General features: G+C 38.0%; 1 protein-coding gene and 1 non-coding gene across 2 annotated transcripts; both read left to right on the plus strand.

Annotated features, from left to right (window-relative positions):
• Positions 1-334: 334 nt before the first annotated feature.
• Positions 335-18392, plus strand: IL20RA (interleukin 20 receptor subunit alpha). Its single transcript, XM_056126280.1, has 6 exons — positions 335-426; positions 7138-7316; positions 9569-9744; positions 10242-10386; positions 14855-14994; positions 17478-18392. Exons 1-6 carry the CDS (start codon positions 350-352, stop codon positions 18273-18275), a joined length of 1515 nt encoding a protein of 504 aa, XP_055982255.1. The 5' UTR covers positions 335-349; the 3' UTR covers positions 18276-18392.
• LOC130034914 (U6 spliceosomal RNA) lies at positions 8453-8559 on the plus strand. The gene has a single exon (XR_008794209.1). It is a non-coding gene; the product is annotated as a U6 spliceosomal RNA (small nuclear RNA).
• Positions 18393-25999: the final 7607 nt, after the last annotated feature.

The raw sequence follows: 25999 nt of genomic DNA on the forward strand, positions 1-25999 counted from the left end.
ATGCTTTCTCCAACAGAGTAGCCCAGCTTTTTACATGACAGCTAGGACTTTTGGAGAGCAAAAGTTGAAACTCCCAGCTCATAAGGCTTAGTCCTAGAGTCATTCTGCCATATTCTGTTGGATAACGTCAACCACGGGATCAGCTCAGATTTGACTTGGAAAGAAATACACAAGGTATGAGTATTGGATGTTGACACTCACCAAGTCCATATCTGGAGATTAGACATCACAGGGATTATGTTTGCCTTTATGTCCACTAAGACCTCAATTCCTCTGTACCCTTTTTTCAGTTCCCTGTGTCTCTGGTGGTTTGCCTAAACCTGTAAATGTCACATTTCTATCCATAAACATGAGAAACATTCTGCAGTGGAGTCTACCAGAGGCCCTGCAAGGAGTTGAAGTCACTTACACTGTACAGTATTTTATGTAAGTTGGTTCTTTTTCTTTTAATTCATTTATAAACACAAAACTCAGATACTTGTTAAATGAGCAAATATTATTGCAAGAAATAAGGGTTTGAAGAAAAGTTTTAGATCATGTTAATTTTTCTTGTTATGTTGTATTAGATTAAATGTTACAATGGTTTCTTTGTGGAGACAATAATAAGGTAATGGGAATTTATTTAAAAGAAAAAAATGATGAAAATGTTGTATGACATTTGATAAGAATATGTCATCTCTGAAGCATCTAAACATATTGGAGTTATGTTATTTTAAAAATGTGTATAGCTCCAATATGTTTAAATAAACATTTTTAAATAAAGCTCTGCGCAGAGTTTTCTGCAAGTAACTGTCCACCATTCAATGTGCATTTTTATTTTTTACCTCCCATCCAAAACTCTTTGCAAGCAATAAAGAAAACGAAACAAAGTAGACAATGCTATCTCCAGAGAAACAAAAGAGATGGCCACAACTCAGGTCACAGGTTATAAAGCATGCAAGGTATATACTGTGAAAATGTAAGCAAAATAAACACAGATATGAAAAAGCAAACTTTTGCTTTTCCAACTTCAACAGTAGACAACAACTTCACAAGAATAAATGTCACAGGACTAAGAGGCTTACCTAACTACTGAAGGATGTGAAATCTAGGGATTACCACTGTAAGAAACTGATAAAATGTTTCTGGGGATCCAGTTTGATTCTACAGGATGTCAGAGATGGAGCAACTGAAGGAGAAATAAAGTTCAAATGAATATAGCTATTGATGACAGCCAATGGAGAAGCCTAGAGTGTGAAATGGTACAGGAAGGAGAGAAGGAAAGGATTACCGGGAGATACTCTGGCATTTTAAAAAAATGACATGACTCACATTGTCTTTCTAAACTCCCAGATCTTAAGGGCAGGCCAGCTCTCTGGTAAAGGTTAATAAAACTTGGTGAGCATGCACGTGACAGACCCTCACTCTATCCATTTGCTAATTTTCAACAAACTCCTATGCCCATAAAACAAGAAGCCAAATAGGACATATATTCATAATTACTGGAACAGAAAAAAAGAGATAAAACACATGAACACACAGTCACACACAAGTTAAATGTTCTTGAAGAACTTTCCCATGAAAATAGGAGAACATTCAGACAAAGGATGGCCAACTTTGAAGTCCATAGACTATATGATTTCTAATCATAAAGCTGAGGAAGAGATATCAAAGAAAATAGTCCAAGTAAACAGGAAGAATTTTTTAAGGAAATGTGTAGATTTGAGAAAATAATAAGCATTTAGATATAAAGATATAAAAATTCTATTACAGCTGATAGTAATAGTGGAGCAGGTGGGGCTGGAGTGATAGCACAGCGGGTAGGGCGTTTGCCTTGCATGCAGGCGACCTGAGTTTAATTCCCAGCATCCCATGTGGTTCCCTGAGCACCACCAGGAGTAATTCCTGAGTACATGAGCCAGGAGTAACCCCTGGGCATCACTGGGTGTTACCCAAAAATTTTTATTTAAAATAGTGAAGCAGGTAATAATGACTCGCTGGAATCGCAGGTCATAACTGCATGTGTGTCTTCACGGTCACGGTCACAGTCCTCCCGTTGTTCATCGATTTGCTCGAGCAGGCCCAGTAACGTCTCCATCATGAGACTTGTTTTTACTGTGTTTGGCATATCAAACATATCAAATACGTCATGGGTAGCTTGCCAGGCTCTGCCGTGCGGGCGAGATACTCTCGGTAGCTTGCTGGGCTCTCCGAGAGGGGCGGAGGAATCGAACTCGGGTCGTCCACGTTGGCTGCTTGTAAGGCAAATGCCCTACCACTGTGCTATCGTTCCAGCATGTGTGTCTAAAGAAATTTAATTAAAATGAGAAAATGATGTATCTTGGTGAAGGTACTGTACTTTAAGGGGGAAAAATAATTTCTGACCACTAGACCAAATACAAAAAGTAGAATGGGATCTCAGTCCCCAGCTCTTAACAGAAGTGATATATCTTCTGAGGGAAAAAACAGCTTGACCTTAGACCCTTACAGCTCAGTCTCCAAGCCAATAAGAATTTAGAATTTCACTCCTTTGTAACATGAGAGAGAGAGAGAGAATAAAAATCCCACAAAATATAGATGCTATCCTGAAAATGCTGAGATAAAGAGGAACCTAAAACCAGAACTTGGTAATGACAAAATTATGGCAAAAGGACTAGTAACATGAAGTGAAAACATCAGGGTTATGTAGTTTCGTAACTTTTTTATAAGTCTTTGAAAGGTGGGGTAAAACTATAAGAATACTTATTTTCCTAATCAAAAAAGAGGGGAGCTGTTAAGTTGCATCTAAAATAAAGACAGTCCATCATTTAAATAAAGTCTTAATTTTTTCATAAACTATTTTTTAACATAAACGGTTTGTTAGGAACTAGTATTTCATGTGGTGGTGAAACTTTTTAATGTTAGATATTCATATGAATTCACCTCAATTTTGTTTTTCTACTAAAGTTCAAATTAAATTATGTGTGTGGTGTGCTCAGTAGATTTAGCTAATCATTGTATATAGCAGCCCAGTAAGATGTCTAAAATCACATATACGGATGTTTCAGATTAATGGTTTTCAGGATGAAGTATTTTTCTCTTGATTCTATTTTTTCATATTACTGAAAGATTTCCACTTCTATTAACAATGACCTCGTTTATTTAGGGCATCATGATCAGGAATTTGTCAGAAGCTGATGCTTTAGGAAAAAGCATCTCACTACAGAGAAAGGACTCATGTGAATGTCTTTGCTTCCTTTTCCATTAGGTGGAGCAAAGAGCTTGCTCTGGCCTTCACCTATTTGCGTGATTCAGAAAAGGATTTAAAAGGAAAATCAACAGCCCCATTGCTCTCTAAGAGCAAATCGTTTGCACTGTAAAACCTTTAAAAAAGTATATTTGAAAGGAAACTGTCCTTATTGAAGTGCCTTCATTCCTGCACACCTAAAAGCTGAACAGGTATAGGACTTCAAACTGAGCTCCCAAGTCAATAGGCCTCGATTCATTGCCAGGCTCTGAATCTAGCTGGAAAACCTTGGGGAAGTTCTATTTTACATGAGCATGCTTTTGAGTCAAGTTTGGTTCAAAAAAAAATTTTTTTTTTGATTTTTGGGTCACAACAGGCAATGCACAGGGGTTATTCCTGGCTCATGCACTCAGGAATTACCCCTGGCGGCGCTCAGGGGACCATATAGGATGCTGGGAATCGAACCCGGGTCGGCTGCGTGCAAGGCAAATGCCCTACCCACTGTGCTATCGCTCCAGCCCGGGATCAAAAAACTTAAAAAAAAAATTAAAAATTGAAAGTATGTCCCTTGGTTTTTGAGATTTCACAAAACACGTGAAATGCCAATTTGTTTTCCAAATAAAAATTAATCAAAGTTCTATTGTTTTATGAAATAATTGTGGAAAATTAAGGTACTCTTTAATCAGTGCATTATTTTTTATACATGCTGGACAACCCATGAAATAATTCTGATATCACCTTGCACCTGGACCACATATAGTCCCACCTTTATTCAGTAATTTCCAAGGTAATAGTTAACATGTTCATCCCCACCATCTATTCAGCTCAGAACTCTTGTTCTCTTTATTTTTGCTTCTTTTGTTTGTTTTTGTTCCATTTTGGGTCACACCTAACAATTCTCAGGACTTAGTCCTGACTCACTTCTGGCTAGGCATGGAGGACCATGTATAGGATGGCAGGAATCAAAGCCAAGTTGGTTTCATGCGAAGCAAGCACCCTATCTGTTGTACTATATATGACATTGAAACATAAAGAAGGTTCACGGATAAAACAGACATTGAAACAGTCAGGCAGTAAAAAGTGAAATTTAAACAGAAGTTTAATTATATTTGTCAAGACAACTTCATGCAAAAAATATAGTGTATTACTAAAAGCACGCACTTGGGCATCAGGAAAAAGTGACTCTAAATTCTAAATATTCCCCTTACTATTCCTATGAACTTGAGCAATTCATTTAATCTGTCTTGCTCAGCCTCAGTTTCCTTATCTCTAAAAATGGATGAAAATAATGACACCTACTTCCTAGGTTATTTTGAGTTACATGATAGTAAGTTTACAAATCCTAAGCCCTGATTCCAGCACATAATAAGTACTTGATAAATATTTCATAGCCTTAGCAGAAAACAATAAGATTTCTGAGAGTCATACATCACATTTTACAATTCATAATCATTACTACCATAGTATTTATGAAATGGGGCTGGAGCAATAGCACAGCAGTAGGGCGTTTGCCTTACACGCAGCCAACATGGCCGACCTGAGTTCGATTCCTCCGCCCCTCTCGGAGAGCCTGGCAAGCTACCGAGAGTATCTTGCCCACACGGCAGAGCCTGGCAAGCCACCCGTGATGTATTCGATATGCCAAACACAGTAACAACAAAATCTCCAATGGAGACGTTACTGGGCCCACTCGAGCAAATCGATGAACAACGGGAGGGCCTTTACCTTTACCTTTATTTATGAAATGATTTATGTCTGTCAACTTGTCTGACTTACAAAGCATTTTGTCCAATATCCAGTAAGGAGCATTTTATCCTTTATGAAAATCTGTTATGAGAAAACTGCCCTGACTCAGGTACAGGAACAAATTTTAAGGGCTCAAATATGATGGTAATATTTTTCCAATCTCAAATCAAAATATGTTTATGGTTAAATCAATTTTGAGAGACATAACTAGCATTATTTTTTATGCAAAGGATTGAGATGTTGTGGGGTAGACTAGAATGAAAAATAAATGATCACATGGCATGTATTAAATCTTCAGTATTATAAAATCATTGTTTCCTTCTATTAGCTATATTGATGGCTTTGTGAGCTAGGTCATCATATAGAATATATTTCTTCTGACTCATAGTTGATAAATGTTTGGTAACCCCTTGGTAACGATGATCATAGGGATAAAAAAGTTTTTCAACAAGATTTAACTGTATTTTATTGTATTTTGGTAGGTAAAGAAGTTAAACATATATCTCAAAAATCTGCTGAAATTCTCAGAGAAATTCACATCCTGAAAACGGAGGCTATCCTTAAACTTAGGCAATATTTGGTCAAAGTGAACATTTCCTTCTTCTCAACCTATCTCTTTCCTTGATTTTTGTGATGTCCAGTTTTCCTGAGCCCTCTAGTTCTCGCATCTTAGAGTATCATGTAGCCACCGTTTCCATCTTAATGTGACTAAAATTCTTCCCTAGGTTTTGCTTTCTTCATGGGCAATTTGTTCAAGCCTGTCATTCTATGTACAGTTTTATGCCATTGACTTCAAAATAGTTTATCTCTCCCTTGCATATTCTCCTAGTTGTGCTTCCAGTGCTCACTCAACATTTGCCTCAAACATTTTTTTTATTTACTGAAACCTCAGTATAACATAACCAGACCTATGATCTGTTTCTTCTGCACTCCCATTTCCCAAAACCACTTTTCTTCAGCCTTCCTTTCCTTCTTTACAACTGAGCACATGAATGCCAAAGATAAAGAGGCCTTACCCCTTACATCCTAATTTTCTTCCTCTCCACATGGACTTCTCACAAAAGTTCTATCTCTCAGTCTTTCCTTTGCCTGGTCACTAATTCCACTGCCACACTTTGTTAGCGTTACAAAACTCTTCCACCTGGACCACTAATATGTCTTCTTAACAGCTCCCCAGGCTACAACCACCAACCCAAAACATTCTCTGTGTTGCCACCAGAATTAACTTTCTAACACACACACACGCACACACACACACACACAAATACACACACAACTTTTTAATCCCTTCCATAGCTTCCAGCAAAATACTGTCTCCTTCAAATACTTATTACTCCCTATTTACTATGGATGGTGTGTGTGTGTGTATGTGTGTGTGTATACATATGTATTTTATGTATAAGTCATCTTTAGTGAGAGGGGCATGGTCAGCATGTCCACACTCTGACAGGCTGTGTGGGCCTGTGCTAGGGACCGAGACGTCTTGTTGCTTGGCCTGGCAGTGCTGGGGGCCACCAGGGTTATAGCTGGTGATGCTTGGGAGCCATGGAGTACTTAAGGATCAAACTCTACCAGTTGAGCTATCTCCCCATCCTGGGCATTGTACTTTTTTACTAAAGCAAAGAAAATGTTAGTTACCTAGTGAATATCCTCATGGCTGTAATTATTGAAAATGCAGATTTAGGTAAATACTCCAACCGAGGGTATTTCCCCCAGAGTCCCTGATGGCAAGTAATTACTTTTTTATGTTATAAGAATATCAAGGTAATTTTTCTTCTAAAGGATGAAAAGAAAACTAACTTTTCTTTAAACTACCACGAAACTGATCTTTGAAAACCTAGTGGATTAAACACACTTATACAGATAATTACTAGAATTAATCACACAAATGAATTTCTTTCCTGTATCCCAAGTATAATAAAATAGATGCTTTCAAAATGTACTATCCACATTATAATTTACAGAAAAGAAAGGTGATTACAGAAACTCTGACTCATGCTCCTGACAACTAATGAAAAAAAATGCCAGCAGCAAAAGTGGATTCTTTTTTTATCTTGATGACAGGTACTTTTGTTGTTCTGAAGAGAAGGTCTTTAGTCCCATTCAGTTTTATATAATGACTGATTTCTTTCCTATTGTCAGCCAGAGAGGGAACCTCATCATTAATTCACTTTTCTTCTTTACAGATATGGGCAAAAAAAATGGCTGAAAAAATCCGACTGTAGAACTATCAATAGAACCTACTGCGATCTCTCTTCTGAAACGTCTGACTATGAACACCAGTATTATGCCAGAGTTAAGGCCATTTGGGAAACAAATTGTTCAAAATGGGCAGAAACTGGAAGATTCTATCCATTTTTAGAAAGTAAGTATCACAATAGCCTGTTACGATCAAAATTATCTGACCTGGGGTAGTGGTGTCTCTCTCTTAAATAGCCTTGTACTAGGAGACATGTCTCTGCATGAATCTTTTCTGCTGTTCCTCTGACTCTGTTCATCAGCTGGTGGAGTGACCACCCCAAGAGGCTTCACCTGGCTGGATGTCAGAGTCTCACCTCTAGAATGAAAGTTTTGACCACAATCACTAAGATCTTCCCAGATACACAATTGACCCTCCCTGCCAATACAATCACATTTTATTGTATTGCATCATTTATTCGAAATGACTGACAGGTCTTTTTTGTAACCTCTGAATGAGTTTGTAAAACATTATTATGCCCACAAACTTGATTGAAGATGGTTTTGATCATCACACTAAAGTCATACTATGTTGCAGACTTGACAGCGTGATGATAGCGTGTCTAGGTGTAACAGAATTAAAGAACATTTCCAGTATTTGCTTTTTTTTAAATTTCTTCATTCTATGATCTGTGATTTACTCAATCATGGAAGACCTTCTGGGACCTGCTGTCATAGAAAGGACAAAGCAGGAAGGGCCCCGGAGCTGGGTCATTTCCTGATCCCTTTCTTAGTCAGAAGGCAGCAAATTGCTCTCAGAATCAAGGCAATTGTATTCTTTCTGTTTTCCTACAGTAAGAATGGGTTTTTTTTAAACTATTATTTTAGTAATCATTACATCAAAGATTCCAGGTGCTATAAAGCCCAAAATATTTATTGTCTGGACCTTTATGGAAAAGTTATCCAAATTCTATTTTAGATCATTCTTATCATTTCTCCAAGAGTCTTTAGCAGTGTTCCATTTCTGCACATCTGAGTTTTACCACTTATCAAATTATAGCCATTTTGTTTATCACCAATTTTTCACATGACAGGCATTTCCTAAGTACTTTTAGCAAATTTACCATCAGCAAGTATTGTTTTTCCATGTGACTAGAAACTAAAAAATTACAAAAATTGAATTTGCCATTTAAGCATTGTCAGGATGTTTGAAATGATTATTTCAAGATTTGACAGAACACAGGTTCACAGTAGACCATTTGAGACACCTACTGGAAGAGAGGTGATTTTAGAGCTTTGGTGCCAGTAGAATTGTGTAATAGTGTGCTCGCTTCAGCAGCACATATACTAAAATTTGAACGATACAGAGAAGATTAGCATGAACCCTGCGAAGGGATGACACGCGAATTCGTGAAGCGTTCCATATTTTTTTCTGGAAAACAATATGGACAGTCCTTCAAAAACTAGAAATTGAGCTTCCATATGACCCCGCAATAACACTTCTGGAAATATATCCTGATGATACAAAAAAGCACAGTAGAAATGACATCTGTACCTATATGTTCATTGCAGCACTGTTCACAATAGCCAAAACCTGGAAACGACCCATGTGCCCAAAAACAGATGACTGGTTAAAGAAACATTGGTACATCTACACAATGAAATACTATGCAGCTGTCAGAAAAGATGAAGTCATGAACTTTGCTTATAAATGGATAGACATGGAGACTATCATGCTAAGTGAAATGAGTCAGAAAGAGAGGGACAGACATAGAAGGACTGCACTCATTTGTGGAGTATAAAACAACATAACATGAGGCTGGCACCTAAGGATAGTAGATACACAGGACAGATAGATTGCTCCATAGCTGGAACCCTGCCTCATAAGCAAAAGGGGGAAGGCAGCTGGAATAGAGAAGGGCTCATTAAGAAAAAGATAACTGGAGGAATCAGCCGGGATGGGAGATGTGTGCAGAAAGTAGATAAAGGACCAAACATGATAACTTCCCAGGGTCTGTATTGCAAGCCATAAAGCCCATGAAAGCAGGGGGAGGGTATGAAAGAGGGAGTATACTGAGAATATTGGTGGTGGGGAATCTGCACTGGTGGAAAGATGGGTGTTTGATCATTGTGTGATTGTAACCCAAACATGAAAGCTTGTAACTATCTCACAGTGATTCAATAAAATTTTAAAAGAAAGAAAGAAAGAAAGAAAGGAGAAAAACTTAAAATGTATAAAAGTAGTGCTTTCACAAATTTCAAAAGAGAATGTGTCACCAAAATATTGGTATTTGTATACTTACTTCTGTTTACTGACACCAACAGAACCTTTGCATAATATACTCCTGAGTGATCAAAAAAAAAGAATTGTGAAATAGTATTTTATCAGTTGATTTTTTACATCTAAATATGACCATTTCTTCTTTTCTTGATTTAAAGCACAAATTGGCCCACCGGAAGTTGCTTTAACAGTGGATGAGAAATCTATTTTTATTATTCTGACATCTCCAGAAAAGTGGAAGAAAAATCCAGAAGATATTTCCATTTCCATGCAACAAATATACTCTAATATGAAGTATAATGTATCCATATATAATACTAAATCAAATATAATGGTAAGCCTGAAATGGATTTGGGACATAAAATTTGTCACTTTTTGGCCGCTGATGTTGAAATGAATAGCAGCCCCGGTGCTTTAATTCTCTGCATATTAATCTAGAAAGCTGTGGTATTCACAGAGATATCAAATAATATCTCATTGTAACTGATGTATAAAATCTTAAAGAACTTCTGGTAAATTTTCTTTAGCAGAAAATCTTTGCTCATGGAGTCTCATGTTGCCTTTGAGTAGACAGCAAATGGAGCACTTTTATCTAAATAACATCAGTCAATCTCCAAGAAAACAAGAAAATGGGACAGCCTGGGATAATGATATCCATTCTTTTTCCCAGAAGTGTTCTAGTTCCTGACCATGTTCTACCAAACTAAAGGAAAATTGTATTTTAATACTGAAAATGAAGCACTTAGTGTTAGGGAATGAATATACAGGGATTGTGGTCTTTTGTTTCCTGCTGGAAATTGACTTTCACTTCTGTTTCAATTTCTTTGCTAGTGGAACCAGTGTGTTACCAACCACACACTGGCCCTCAGTTGGCTGGAACCAGACACCCTGTACTGCATCCATGTGCAGTCCATTGTACCAGGACCTCCTCGCCTTGCTCAGCCTTCCGAGACACAGTGTGTCAGTACTTTAAAAGGTAAAACTTTCAAAAACCTCAACTGGTTTGACTAAGAAAAGCACGTTCAACTAGAAGGATGAATGTCAGTGGAGACACATTTTGGCAAATCATATCTAACCTTGATTTAGATATTTAAAAACAGGTTGAAGCAAGGTAGAGATAACTATCATCAGAGATGTATTGAACCAGCCTCAGATTCTGCCTTTGAACTTGACCAGCATTAGGGTGTATTTCACCCCCTTTAGGAATTCTCAACACCAATTTTGGTTTTTGATGCCAACAACCCACTCAAGATACATGCCTTAAAAATATATAAAAAAAAAAGAAGGGTCAGAGATAGTACAAGGATTAAGGTACATGCCTTGCAAACAGCCAATGCTGGCTCTATATCTAGCACCTCAGGGTGCTCCCTAGCTTTGCTGGGTGGAGCCCTCAAAGACTCAAGAGCACATCACTAGGACCTCATATTAAACTGCTGGCCCACTTGGCCAGAAGCTGCTATGGGGGCCCTTGAGCCTCCTCAGCACCACTTGCAAGTCCTCCCCATACCCTACAAGATAGTAGTAATTAGGAACTTTCATGCACATCATTTAAAAAGTCTCTCTGGTATATAATAGGAGATATCTGGTCTTCCTGAATATTAGACAGTTTTATGACTAGAACAAAACATTATTTTTAAAGAAAACTCTGATTGAGAGTCTGTGACTTACAATACTACAATAATTATTCCTAAGCACCTAATTCCAATTCCAACACCACACCCATCACCAGTATACTCACCTCCCTCTTGCAAGGGCCCCCAAATCCCTCACTCTAAATATCCTCCAACTCAATTGCATAGATTAGTTGTTCCATTACATTGCCTTTGGGCCTTTGTTGCTACCTTGCTGTGTATCTTTAAGTCCCACATATGGAAAAGATTATTTTATATCTATGCCTTTCCTTCACTAGCATGATATTCTCTATTTCCATCTGTGTTGCTGCAAATGGCATGATTTTATTCTTTCTTATAGCTTCATTGTATTCCATTGCTTATCTGTGCCACAGATTCTTAATCTGTTCATCCATAGTCACTTAAGCTGTTTCCATAACTTGACTATTGTACTAAGTATGTTGATAGACATAGGTGTGCATATATTGCATAAATCCTTTCAAATTAATTTTTTGTGTTTTGGGGATAGATGTAAAGAAGTATAGTACTGGTCCTATGAAGGACTACCAAAAATATTCCTAACTTTTCATAGTCCTTCATATTGCCCTCATTTCAATGACATTCCGACCACAGAGGATAAAGGATTCCTTTCTCACCACAACCTGCCAAACAGTGGTTGTTTCCAGACGTTCTCATATGCATAATTCTCATTGCTGCTGTGCTTTGCATTTCCCAAATCGTGAGTGACATTGAGCACTTTTTCATATGCTTGTTGGTCATCTATACAGAACAAAGCAATATTAAGACTAACTCTTCTGTTCTCCCTCAATCGTACAAATCACAGGTTCTGCATGGTGCCTTCTAATACAGTTCTCTGTAGGACTCCTGGATCAGAAAGTCTGTAATCACCAACTCATTCCCATGGCCTCCCCTCCCTCTTTTATTTGACCACTCACATTTCAGAACATAGCTGTCAGGGAACTGCGATGAGGGAGTTTCTCCTTGTGAGAAGACACAGGGCTGGGGGGACAAAACTCATTTCATGTTTGTTCCCCAGAGTAAAGGAACCTTGTATTAAAACATGAACATTGAAAGTAAAGCCTAAAGCTTACTTTCATTGAATGGTCCTCTAGCTTACTACTTCTCTTCCACACCCACTGACCCCAGATGAAGGCCACAGCCTTTCCACCAAGCCTACTTCTGTCGCCTAGTCCCATGACACAGAGGCTGCCTCCCTTATCCCTCCAACCTCATAATGAAGTGACACTGTTTCTGTCATAAGGCATACAAGGGCATCTGGACAATACATACCAAGAGTGAAATTGTTGAATCTCTCCCTTTGTCAGACATTTTCCTTGGAAATTAAGGATTCTCCACCGTATGTCAAATGAAGCTAATATGGCAAGCAAGCAAAAGGTAGAATGAGGCAGATTGAAGAAATTATTTGGAAAAGGGGTTCTGTTTGCTAACACTTTGATCAGTGGCCAAATGGTAGGCACAACTTTCCAGCAGAACTCATTTAAACAGTTGGAAGAGCAAACACAACTAAAGTGCAGATTAAATTAAATACTTAGCAAGTGGAGCCAACAGTCCTGGAAATAGAACCAAGAAATGAGGCCCGATTTCTAGTTCTAATTTTTTCTGAGACATCCAAGCTGTTAGATCCCAGAGATACCTTTCTTACAAATTTCCATAAAAGCCAACTTTTTCTTTTAAAATCACTCTGACTTTTTAGGGACTATTCTTCCAGCAATATTTATTCTCTGTAGAATCCCCAATTCCTAAGATACCAATAAGACTTATTAGACTTATTATAGCAAACATGTGCTAGTATGCACGAAAGGCCATCAGTCATTGTCATTACTCTTTTTAATTAAGGAAAACTCAGTCCAGAGACCAGGAATTTCATGAAGAGGACAGGATTGAGTAAGAACCTAAAGTAGGAGCAGATGGTCCTTTGCCATCTACAGTATCAGTATGGTGGAGTAGAAACCCCTCTGGATAGAACCTGACCACATATATGGCCTTTGGGATTGTTCAGAGCGAAGATTCTGCACTTGGTCCTGTACCTAGAATTCTTACAGGGGCCAGGATAGTCACTTCATGGTCCATAATATTTATACTTAGTCTTTAGCTGGATAATTTTTTCCTCTCAGGATGGAGCATCATTCATCAGTGACATGATTAGAATACTCCCAGGGTACACTTGCTAACTTTACTAGTATGTGAGGAAAGCTCTAGAACCTTTGTCATTTGTGCTAAAACCTTTTCCTACTGTCCTACTAGGAATATGTAAGTGCTTGTTTGGAGACTCATATACATACATATATACATATATATGTTTGTTTGGAGATACATACATACATATATGTGTGTATACAGATATATGTATACATACGTATATAGCATGTTTGTGGAATCTGTTAAGTATAAAATCTGCAGGGAGGCCCCCAGGATGGAGAAAAAAGACAAAGCTGATACTGCAATACTTGTCTGGAGACCGTCTGCAGGCAGAATTTTCTGCCCTCCTCAGCATCATCAGCTTTTTTCTATTAAATCCATCAGCTTATTGAATATGACCTTCCTGCATTATAGAGTCAGCTGCTTTGATCTACTCTAGTCTTTTCCACAATTCCACAGTGGGCTCTAGAATGGTCGGTGGTTAGAGGGTAGGGGCCTCGGAGGCAAATTCTATTAGTTCTCTAAAAGAAAATACATTTACTCTTGTTTTTTAAAGTAATTTTTATATAACTTAAACTATGTGATTTTTCTTTTGTAAAGGAGGTGGCAGGTCAATAGAAATTTGGGAACCTCTGGTCTAGTCTAACAATTTAAATGTTAATCTCACCTTTAAAAAATTTATTTCAAAGATGGAGAAATAATACATTCAAAAGGGCACTTGTTTTGTATGGAGCTGACCCTGGTTCAAGCCCTGGCACTCTATACCATCTGGCCAAGCCTACCAGAAATGATATCTAAGTACAGAGCCAGAAGTAAGCACTGAGCACAGCTTAATTTTGGTGTGACCCAAAAAACAAAGCAGAATCAAACAAAATTGCAGAATAGAAATATCTGAAATGCTTGATGATTTATCTGGGTTGACACCTAAAATTTACCATCACAAATTTCAAGTACCTCATAGGACAATAGCAATTATAAATTAGTCTCCAGGAGCTCTCTTTTTTTGTATAGTCTGACCACTGGTGGCCAGGACTTTTTTTCTTAAAATTAGTGACTAGGTCTTTTCATTCCTCTAGATCACGAACCTATGTCATGCCTTGGAAAAAAAATATTGCCACTCTCAGTACACACAGCTTAGCCATCTTCCTATACACATCCCCAAGATCCAGTCTTTTCCAGAACATCCATCCAAATTATGTAATATGAGTCACAGAGTAATACCATATTTTCTTATTCTTTGCTAAATATAAGGAAAATATTGAGTCAAATAAGTGTCATGAAAAAATGGAGTAGTTTAATGGTTTCTTCACAAGAAGGTTTTATTGTTTGATTTGAAGGGTTGCACAAACTGACCTTCATATATAAGAAACAACATGAATCTCATAGCCAGATACAAAATTTTGGAATATCTGCTGACTAGGGACGTTGAGTCATTCTTATTCTAAAAGTCTGAGATGGGTCCATATGTTCTCTTAGAACTACATGTTCTCTAAGAAAGGAAGATCCTGAAAGCCCTTATAACATTTAGGTCAAGCATTTCAATTTATGAGAAACCGAACTCATAAGTGTAATAACAACTCTCAAAGCCTCTTGACGTTGTCAGTGTTTTCTTACCATAACAAACCATGTCCCTCATCTCTTATTTTTTTACAGATCAAACACTAACATTGAAGGTTAAAATCATCTTATGGTATATTATGCCAATATCTATTACTGTATTTATTTTTTCTGTGATGGGGTATTTCATGTATAGATACATACATCTTGGAAAAGAGAAACATCCAGAAAATTTGGTAAGTGTTTAGTGTGGCCAGAGTTTTTATTATAACAATATACCTCCAAACAGTTATAAGAGGAGAGAAAATTTAAAGTTAAAATAATTGATAAATTAAATGATGCTTGATGCTTTCTGTACCAGAATAACTTACTGATATAAACAAAAAGAAAAATGTCTTAGATTTTCCAAAGATTGCTTTACTTAATGACCACAGTAGAGTGTTAGAACAGATATTGAGGTAAGCCAATAAATTGTCTCATGACCCCTTCTATTCTAGAAAGTGATTCTCTTCTAGAAAATAGAATTTCAATATTATGTATGAAGGCAAGTTGAAAGCTGGTACTTTCGTGGAGATCGAGAAGGCACTAAAACTCATTGGGAACATCTGGAGTTCTCATGCCTGGATTTGGTTATTAAAGATGGTTATTGTAGAGATAGAACATTTACCTAAAACAGAGGAAAGAACAAGGCTAATGATGGAAAGATGCTTGGTCAACCACATAATATTGCTCAGCCATAAGGTTTCTGATGAGAAGCTGTGAAAATGAGATGATGAAACTTCAGGGGGATGGTAGGTACAAATACCAGGGAAATTGGCAAGTTACTCTCAAGAGCTGGCAAAGAGAAATCTCCAAAAAGTTTTGTGTGAAAAGTGTCATGGACAATGCTATGTTTTTAGATTTGATTAGATCATAACTAGGATATAATTAGGGTAAGTAAAAGTAGAAATAATTTAAACAAATCTGATACTGTAGCAGATATCCTGTGGGGGAAAAATGAAAGATTAAAAGAAGAGAGCAGGATATAGAGCTGAAGACAAGAACATGGAGAAGAAACACATTTAGGAGGAAAATATCATCCTCTAATTATCATCTAATCATTCACAACAAGGAGAAGCAAGAAAGTAGTATTAAACCCTGTGCGTATGCATTATGTACAGAAAGGATCCAAAGTGACTTGTATTTCAGTGATAAAAAGTATTTCTTATGGATCTTTGCAATTTTTGTTTATATATACTTGAAACATGTATTCCTGTTAATTTGGTTTTGTTTGGGTTTTTGTTTTCTAGTTTTTTTATGTAAGATTTAGATGGAGCTTTGTTAAGAGTCTAGGAAAGTCTTTCTTAGAAGGGATTTGCATAGAATTCACCATGTGACTTTTTAATTAAAAACTTTGTAAAATTATGAGATATGGGGTCAGGAACTTAATAATACTAGGACACAGATCTTACATGTGACTGACTCCTTTCAATCTCTGGGAGCATCTGGCCTCCAAAGTATCACCCAGTGTAACCCTGAAAACCCAAGAGCACTGCAAGGGTGGACCTGGTGGTCCTTGGCATGGCAGGGCCCGAGCAGGATCACACCTTCAGGCCTAGCATTATACCAAGCTTGGAGTGACCCTCCGGCCTCCTGGGTGCTGATGGGAGGCCCCTTCCACAAAAAAAAAATGATTAAGACAGAAGCGATAGCACAGCGGGTAGGACGTTCACCTTACAAGCGGCCAACATGGCTGACCCTCTCAGAGAGCCTGGCAAGCTACCGAGAGTATTCGATATGCCAAACACAGTAACAACAAAGTCTCCAATGGAGACGTTACTGGGCCTGCTCGAGCAAATCGACGATCAATTGGAGGGCCTTTACCTTTATATTGTTTAATGAACAACAATCATAGGATAATACAGGACTGTAACTAGTCAAGGAGGACTGTAACTCATTGTTGACAGTCTCTTAGATAATAGCTATTTTTCACTGAACCCAGAAAATTTTAAACTCAAATGATTCTTTATGGTATGATTTGGAGTTTTTCTAATTGACATGAACTAGCAGGTCAACTTCAATTTCATTTTTGTGTTTGTTGTTGACTTTATATAGTTTGTTAAGAATTGTATGTCAGGAAAGTAAGTAAAACAAATCTGACTCATACTTTTTACTCTCTTTTCATGTCCAGTTTTCATGTCCCATTTCATGTTCATTATGATATATCCCAAAAGGGGCTGGCAGCCCAGGTGATAAGCTTTTTGTCATGTACAAAGCAAATAAGGAGTTCCCGTAGTGTAGTGGTTATCACATTCGCCTCACACAAAGCAAATAACAAAGCAGTTTTACAAATAGTCACAATTAAGCTTTACCTGTCTTCATGTAGCAACAATTCTAGTTTCATAGAAAAGAACTGATATTTGAGAAGTAAGAACCAAGGTTTGAGAAGTTAAATTACTCCCTTGTATTCCCTCATCCAGCTAAAGGAAAGACAGTCTCATCTTGACCCTTGGGTTGGATAAGTGCCCACCCTGTGAAGTACTTTACATTCAACTGGTATTTCATGGATCTTGGGTCTCTTGATTCCATATGAGTGAGATTTTCTGTATATTCCAAGCATAATTTCACTTGTTTGAGCTAGTAAGAGTGGGTCTTTAAAACTACCTGCCAACACCTTAAATTCTTCTTTTCATGTCACTATAAATGAAAAGGTGAAAAATATTCTCTTCTCTCTTTATAGATTTTGATTTATGGAAATGAACTTAACAAAAGATTCTGCATCCCTGCTGAAAAAATTGTGATTAACTTTATCACCCTCAGTATTTTGGAAGATTCTAAAATGTCTCATAAGGATATAAGTTGCATAGAACAAAGCAATGATGTGATGGACATGAATGATGCCGGGACCTGCTGGGACCAGGAGCCCCATCCAGAGGGTATGGAGGTGAAACACTTAGGGTATGCTTCACACTTGGTGGACCCTTTCTGTGACTCGGAAGAAATCACCAATGGTCTTTCTCTTACCCAGCAAGTGTCCCTCATCAGAACACACACCACAGATAAAGCAGCCATTATGTGTGAATATGATGTTAGAACAAGTCCCTTTTGTGTAAAGCCTGAAGATCAGAAGCTCAGTTTGCTAGAAGAGGTGTCTGTACAAGGAACATTATTTGAGCAGCAAGCAGTTTTGGCAAACTCAGAACCCCAAACGCAATGTAATTCATACACCCTTCAGCTCAGAGAGGTAGACCTCCAGTCACAGGAGCACATGGACACAGAAGAGGTGCCAGAGAAAGAGCCATTGACCATGCTGGTGGATTGGGATCCCTGGTCTGGCAAGCTGTGTATGCCTTCCTTGCCCAATGTTGAACACTATACAGAGGGATGTGAGCATTCTGGGTACACGAGACACACAAGGGAGGGACTTTTATCTAGACTCTACCAAGAGGCAACTCCAGACAAGCCAGTAGGAGAAAAGGAAGCCTATCTCAAGCAATTTATGGAAGAATGGGGCTTATCTGTACAGATGGATGACTAATAGGCAGACTTCTCTTTGTGAGACCTCTTACTGTTACAAGGCACATGAATGCAAACTTATGAGTGGCAACAACAACAAAATGCCTGGGATATATTAAGTTCACTCTGACTTTTCAGTTGCATTGAGAGGTACTTATTTCTCCTCTCTTCCCAATACTTGTTTGATTCTGCCTAACATGGGTGTTTGGGCCCCTCACATGTGGGCCTTTTACAATGATGGTGGGGACCTGGGTTTATCATTGCTTTGTACCTAGAAAACTGTCAATAAATGTTTGCAGATTTTCTTTTGCAAGATTTTTAAAAATTTTTTAAATGTGTGCACATTGAATCTTTAGTATTATTAAATTATCGCACTTCTACAAAGACTTACTGAGCACTTAGCATGTATGGTTATAAAAAAGTCTTGAAGATCATTTATTTTTATAAATAAGACTTATTTTAAGATTGTTATAACTTGTAAGGAGGATGAGATACTTCAGTGTACAAGTATCACTAATGGTGCTAAGTTAGTCACATTTATTGACATCCAACTCAATATTCAATCATAGCAATCCATGTTCAGAATAAAATGAGACACAGACCTTTGTAATATCATCTTTGGACTTTTTCACTTGTTTCCAGTTTCCAAGTCAATTTTTTCATAATTATGTGTTTGTTTCCTAAAATAGTAAACCCTGTACCAAAAAAATGTAACAGAGGCTGTCATTTCTTCTTCCCTGTTATCCCAAATGCATCTGAGGGAAATCTCCTTTGTCACTGGAGTTCACCTTCCAGATCTGGTTCAGAAAATGAGGTTGAGTGACTTATTGCTGACCCTGTTCTGTTTTAGAGTAATTCAACGGGAGTGGGGAGAGGTTCTGTGGTTTGATGGTTGAGTAAGTTTAGGAAATAAACAAGTGTTTGGGGGAAGAGCCAGTACCTGGGGTAAGAGCCTACCTCGAAGAAAGCCTACCCCAAAGGATGTCTGAAGTGTTTGATACCCATTTCTCTTCCTCCAGAAGTAAAAATTATTCCAAGAAAATAATGGAAAATTCCAGCCTTTGACTCCACTCCTCTTACCCTCCTGTGCCTCCTGGACACACATATCCCCCCGCCCCACCAAAACTTGAACCCTGGCAAATGAGGTCAGCAACTGTGAGAGGCATCACATCAAGAAAGGAGTTAAACTGATCCTGGTATCTCAAACAGTCCTCTTTGTTAGGTTGCCCTATTGACAGCCTTATGTTATAGCCAAAAATCCACAATGACCTGTGGAGGTAGAAAACTCAAAGTTGATTACCAAAGAAACCTACAACAAAGGCCAGCAGTCACTACTGTGCTAAATCCAGAGTCACTCCCTCCTGATTATATTTCATTCATTTTGTCCCATTTCTCTGTGCATAGCAGAAACAGTGAGACTCTCCTCAGTGAGCCAGTTCACCTTCCTTTGGATGCTAATGAAGATTTCTGCTCACATTTCAAATTGATGTAGAATTAGTGAATCGCTACAGTGACCCTCAATTTTCTTTGAGAAGAATTCAAATAGGGTCCTGCATGAACTTCTTTATCACCTCAAACTCATCAGAAGACATAGTAGCAGATAGCAAAACCTCTTAGGTGTTGTTATTGAACGTTTGGGAGTACATCATAAATCTGATTCTTGAGTTATCGGGTTACCATTTTATCAACTTCTTCCAGTGCAAACATCTCAATGCATTTGGGAGATACTCTTCTTTGATTAAGCATATCACACACAAAGCCTTGGGTACCACAATGATATGGTACACTTCCATTTGCAGTTCCTGTATCTCAATGCACACATTAGTCACCCCGTGCAGGAATATCACCTGCATTTGACTACTCTAGATAGCTTTATTATTAATTACTTATGAGAAATTATGAATTATAAATATTAATTGCTGTTATTTATAATAAAAAATGTTCTCTCAAAAATTTAGTAGGGTCTTGTTGAAAGAAAATGCCTTCTTAAAATATAATTGCACAGTTTATAAACTAAAACTAGTTTATAGACAAAACTACTATTGTTGTTATATTTAACATAACAGTTAGAATGAGCAATGCCTAAGACTTGTCAGAGTTTGTATGAGTGAATAACTCTTAGACACACAATCTTAAATCAATAACTAAGCACATAAAAAGCAAAAATATAACAATATAAAAGTTAGAGTCTATTAAAAATTTGACATAATTTACTATGGGAACTGAAGTGTACTATAAAACACTGTTATCCTTCTTAACGTCTAGCAACTATTCCCATTACTTTGCCACTCAGAAAATTAAATTCTACAATCACATTGCATTAAAATATGACAAAATCTATTAAGTTGAACCACATAAAATTATTGACATTTGGCTGCTTTTGATCTCCAGAAACAAAATTTCCTATTATTTACTTTAATATATATTTGTTTTCATCATGAATTCATAATCCATTGATGTTCTCTCAGGAAAACAGATATCATCCATATTTCCTTATTTATATTTTTGGCAGAGACAGACAACCCTGTTAGAAGAGACAAATTTTGGAGTCCTGGCTTTTTGAGATTGTCCACAGATCCAAGCAGTTTCAGATCTAATGGTTTAATTTAAAGCATAATTATATTAACCAGAGTGTTCTGTTCTTCTCAATCTTTGTAGACATGATTCTACCAGTTTTGAAGGACAAATTTATAATACAGTAAAAGATGTTCAGGGGTGGGACAGAATGAGTTGTTACTATAAACAAAAAAGAAAAAAAATAAGTGATTGATGAGTTTGGCTTGTCTATTTTATTCACAAAATATTTGTTGGCACCTTCTCTAGGGTCCTCATCTTACAAATAGAAACAATAACTGCTTAGAGTTGTTTCGAAGATGAAGAGAATTATAATATAGTCATCTTATAGAAAAGTGCCTAGCAGAAACTGAGGGCACTGTGTTTGTCTCCATCCTTTTTGATATCAAGAGCTTAGCATGCTTCTAGAGAAGTTCTTTGGAAAGACGGAGGACTGGGGGTTATCTGTACAGATGGATGACTAATAGGCAGACTTCTCTTTGACAGACCTCTTACTGATATAAGGCACATGAGTGCAAACTTATGAGTGGCATTCATCTTTTTTTGTCTTTTTTTAATTGAGTCACTGAACACTGAAGTGAATCATAATTGAGTTTCAGGCATACAATGTTCCAACACCAATCCCTTCACCAGTGTCCATTTCCCTCTACCAATGTCTCCAGTTTCCCTCCTAACCAACTGTCTGCTTCTTTGGCAGGCATCTTTTTCTTTTTCTTCTAGGTTCTGTGGTTACAATACTATTATTAATAAGGAAGCATATCATTTTGCCACCTTTCAGATCCTCCCCCTCCTCACTAGAGTGAACAGTTTCCTCCACTAATATCCTAATTTTTCCTTCTCTGTCCTACCTGTCAACCCCCACCCCTTACCAAGCTTCCTACTGAAGACCAGTTCTTATGTTCAATGTTTCTACTGCTTTTGGCCATCAATTCCCCTATACTTTCTTAATATCTTGCATATGAGAGAGATTATTTGTCTATCCTTCTCCCTCTGGCTAACTTCACTCAGTATAATAACTCTTCAAATCCATCTGTGAAACAGCAAATTGTATGACTTCATCTATTTTTTCAGCTAAGTAGTATTCCATTATGTACATGAACAATAACTGCTTTATCTAGTCATCTGTTGTTGGGCACCTGGGTTGTTTCCAGATTTTGGCTGTTGTGAATAGTATTGTAATTAACAAAGGAAGGAGTGTAAATGTGTTTTCTGCATTTTTTTTGGGCCCTTGGGGTATATTTCTTTTTTTTTTCTCTTTGGGTCACACCCAGCAATGTACAATGCACATGGGGTTACTCCTGGCTCATGCACTCAGGAATTATGGCCCCTGGCGGGACCATATGGGATTCTGGGAATCGAACCCTGATCAGACACGTGCAAGACAAATGCCCTACCCCCTGTGCTATCACTCCAGCCCCGCTTGGGGCATATTTCAAGGAGTAGAATTGCTGGTTCATGTAGAAGCTTCATTCCTAGTTGTTTTTCTGTTTTATTTTGTTTCATTTTGTTTTTAAGAGTCTTCAGATAATTTTTCAGAAAACTGGACCAGTCGACACCTTCACCAGCAGAGATGAAGGTCCCTTTCCTCCCACCCCCCACATCCACACAAACACTGGTGGGTTTGTTCTTTTTGATATGTGCCAATTGAAGGAGAACTGTTTTGATTCAAAAGCAGAATTTACCTCACTTGTTTTTCTGATCTAAAAATATAGTAATGTACATGGAAAGTATCATGTTAAGCGAAATGAGTCAGAAAGAGAGGGATAGACATAGAAAGATTGCATTCATCTGGGGAACATAAAGTAATAAAATAGGAGACTAACACCCAAGAATGGCCGAGATTAGTACCAGGAATTTTGCTCCATGGCTTGGAGGCCAGCCACACATGCTAGGGTGGAAAGGGAGCTCAGATAGAGAAGGGAGCACCAAATAAAGGGTGTTGAAAGGATCCTCCCAGGATGAGAGAAGCATGCTGAAAGTAGACTATAGACCAAACATGATTGCCAATAAATGCCTCTTTTGCAAACCACAACACCCAAAAGGAGAGAGAGAACAGAGGGGAATGCCCTGCCACAGAGGCAGGGTGGGATGGGGGGATGGGGGGTGGGAGGGATACTGGGATCCGTGGTGGTGGGAAATGGGCACTGGTGGAGGGATGGGCATTTGATCATTGTATAATTGAAACCCAAACACAAAATTTGTAAGTCTACAACTGTACCTCATGGTGTCTCACTAATAAAAAAATAAATAAATAATAATAAAATAAAAATAAAATATAGTAATGATTCATTTTGTACCTTGTCTTCAGGATGAAATATTAAGGACTACATTTCCTGTTTTGTGAAAGGGGCTCAAATTGTGAGACTTGTTGTTACTGTTTTTGGCATATCGAATACGTCACGGGTAGCTTGTCAGGCTTTGCCATGAGGGTGAGATACTCACGGTAGCTTGCCGGGCTCTCCAAGAGGGGCAAAGGAATTGAACCCGGATTGGCTGCGTACAAGGCAAACGCTCTACCCGCTGTGCTATCACTCCAGCCCAATTTTGAGTTGTACTTACATAATTTCTTTAAAGTATGTCAGAAGCATTTCTTTAAAGTTGTTGTTTCAGTACTTTGCAATACTCTCTCTCTCTCTCTCTCTCTCTCTCTCTCTCTCTCTGTAGTACACCTTCAAATATGAACATTCCTTTGGTGCTTCTTATGGTGGATAAATAACACATTATTATAGGTGGTATACCTATGTGGGTAACAGTTGTTTGCATCCTGTCATCTTTGTGTCCAGGGCCTTGCTAGATGCAGGAAACCATCTCTGGGTCTTCATAGGATTACATCCTTACACTTGAGGGAAAGTGGAACTGAAGTGTTGAGGGGTCAGACTTGCCTGCAAATATGTTCCTTCACTTGCTAGCTGTTTGGGGATATAGCAAGACTCTTCCTAGTTAGATAAGTTTTCTTCATGGAAACATTTCCACATCCCCCAAATTCTAAACAACGGGGTGTATGAAAATATAACCTTCACAAAGCGAATGCAACAAAGTGAGAGCTACCATTTTCACGTAAGAAGAGAGTGAAGAGGAGTCCTTGTGCCCGTAGGCTGCGCTCAACTTGAAAGATATCCATGAGGAAAAACTATTTGTGCCACCCAGAACACAAGGCTGACCAGCATGCAAATCTAATGAGAACATCAAACAGGAACTCTGACAGCCTGGAATGGTGCACCTGGGCCATAAATCAAATTTTTTCTGGCCCACACATTACCCCCCCCTGCATCTTAAGATGAGTTTTAACTAAATTATTTGAAAGAACTGTGTTCCTTCATTTCCTTTGTGGTTCCCCACATTGTTGCCATTCATAAATCTCCTATCTACAGTTTGTTTCAAAGATTTCATTTAAAAACAAGTGTCTATAATTTTAAATAAATAGTGCTATGGTTATGGCTGCTTATCAATAGTAGCCTTTTTTTTCACTACAGAGGATAAATGCACATGCTTTCCTTGTAAAGCAACTGGAAATAAAGGGGAAATATAAAACTATCCTGTAATACTCCTGTCAGCTTAAACATGATGTAAACATATTAATAAATGATTCACAGTAGAGTAGGGGGAGATCTTATTCTTCAGGGGACTTTTGGGAATGTCTGGAGACATTTTTAGAGACAAAACTCAGTGAAGGTCAGCTGGCAGTTAGTGGGAATGGGTCAGGAGTACTGCAGTATCGCACCCCCACCCAACAAAGGCTTGTAAGACCCAATATTAAAAATGCATAAGCTGAATCCTGGAGTGGATTTTCCAGATACTTTCACTATATATTTGTATCCTTTCCCAATAGAAAGGTTGTGTTAATGTCTCCAAATTTGCTCCTTTCAGGATCCAGGGTATATGAGTACAGGGGTTAGACACATGCCTTGCATATGGCTAACCCAGGTTGAAATCCTGGCACCACATGTCTATCCCAAGCATACAGAAGTGATCCCTGAGCAGTCAGGAGCAAGCCAAGAATACTTCATGGTGTGACCCAAAGGATAAATATTCTGCTTTTAGGAACCTGAGAGATAGTACAATGGATAAAGTACTTGCCTTGTACATGACCAGCCCCATTCAATTCGTGGTACTGCATATGACTAGCAGAGTCCTATAAGAAGTGACCCCTCAGTACAGAGCAAGGACCAAGCCCTGAGCACAGTCAGGTATGAGCCCAAAACCAGCATATATATGTGACAAACTTTCTTATCTGAACAATACTTAAATTAGCTTTCTAAAACAAGAATCATATTCAAACCAGGACTACAGAAAGAGTAGATTACAACTATAGAAGGAGCAGTTATATTTTTTCAAAACTTTAGGCTTGAAATGTTTTTAGCCTAGCAGTAATCAAAAGTTGGAGGTATTAAGAGCAAAATACTGTGAGTCCTTTAAAGTAACTAAACCTTAAGGGACAGACAGCTAATACAGCAGGCAAGGTGCTTGCCTTGCACACACCCTACCCAAGTTTGATCCCCAGCATCCTGCATGCCCTGAGCCCCACTAAAAGTACATTGGTGGAGGAAAATAACCACTGGTGAAAGGAAGGGTGCTCAAACATTGGATGACTAAAACTCAAACATGAGCAACTTTATAACTTTATATCTCACAGTGATTCAATAAATTTTAATAATTAAAAATTTAAATAATTAAAAATATTTTTTATTTTTTATTAGTGAATCACCATGAGGTACAGTTACAGACTTGCAAACTTTTGTGCTTGCATTTCAGTCATACAATGATCAAGTACCCCATCCCTTCACCAGTGCCCATTCTCCACCACCAGTGGTCCCAGCATTCCTCCCACCACTGCCACCCCATCCCCTCCACCCCACCCTGCCTCTATGGCAGGGCATTCCTTCTTTCTCTCTTTCTCTCCTTTTGGGTGTTGTGGTTTGCAATAGAGTCACTAAGTGGCCATCATGTTCGGTCTATAGTCTAATATTTTTTTAAGAGGCATCTCAGCACAGATCCAGGAGTAATCTCTAAGCATCATCAGATGTGGCCCAAAAACAAAATTCTAAAAATTAACATAACTTAATAAAATAAGAAATTGAACCTCTTGGCTGAGGAAATGGCTCAAGGGCATGGAATGCTTTGATCTCCAGATTTGATCTCCAATATCCCACAGTCCCCAAGCATCACAAAACT

The sequence above is a fragment of the Sorex fumeus genome, unplaced genomic scaffold (genome assembly GCF_029834395.1).
Source record: "Sorex fumeus unplaced genomic scaffold, SorFum_2.1 ptg000061l, whole genome shotgun sequence".
NCBI lineage: Eukaryota > Metazoa > Chordata > Mammalia > Eulipotyphla > Soricidae > Sorex > Sorex fumeus.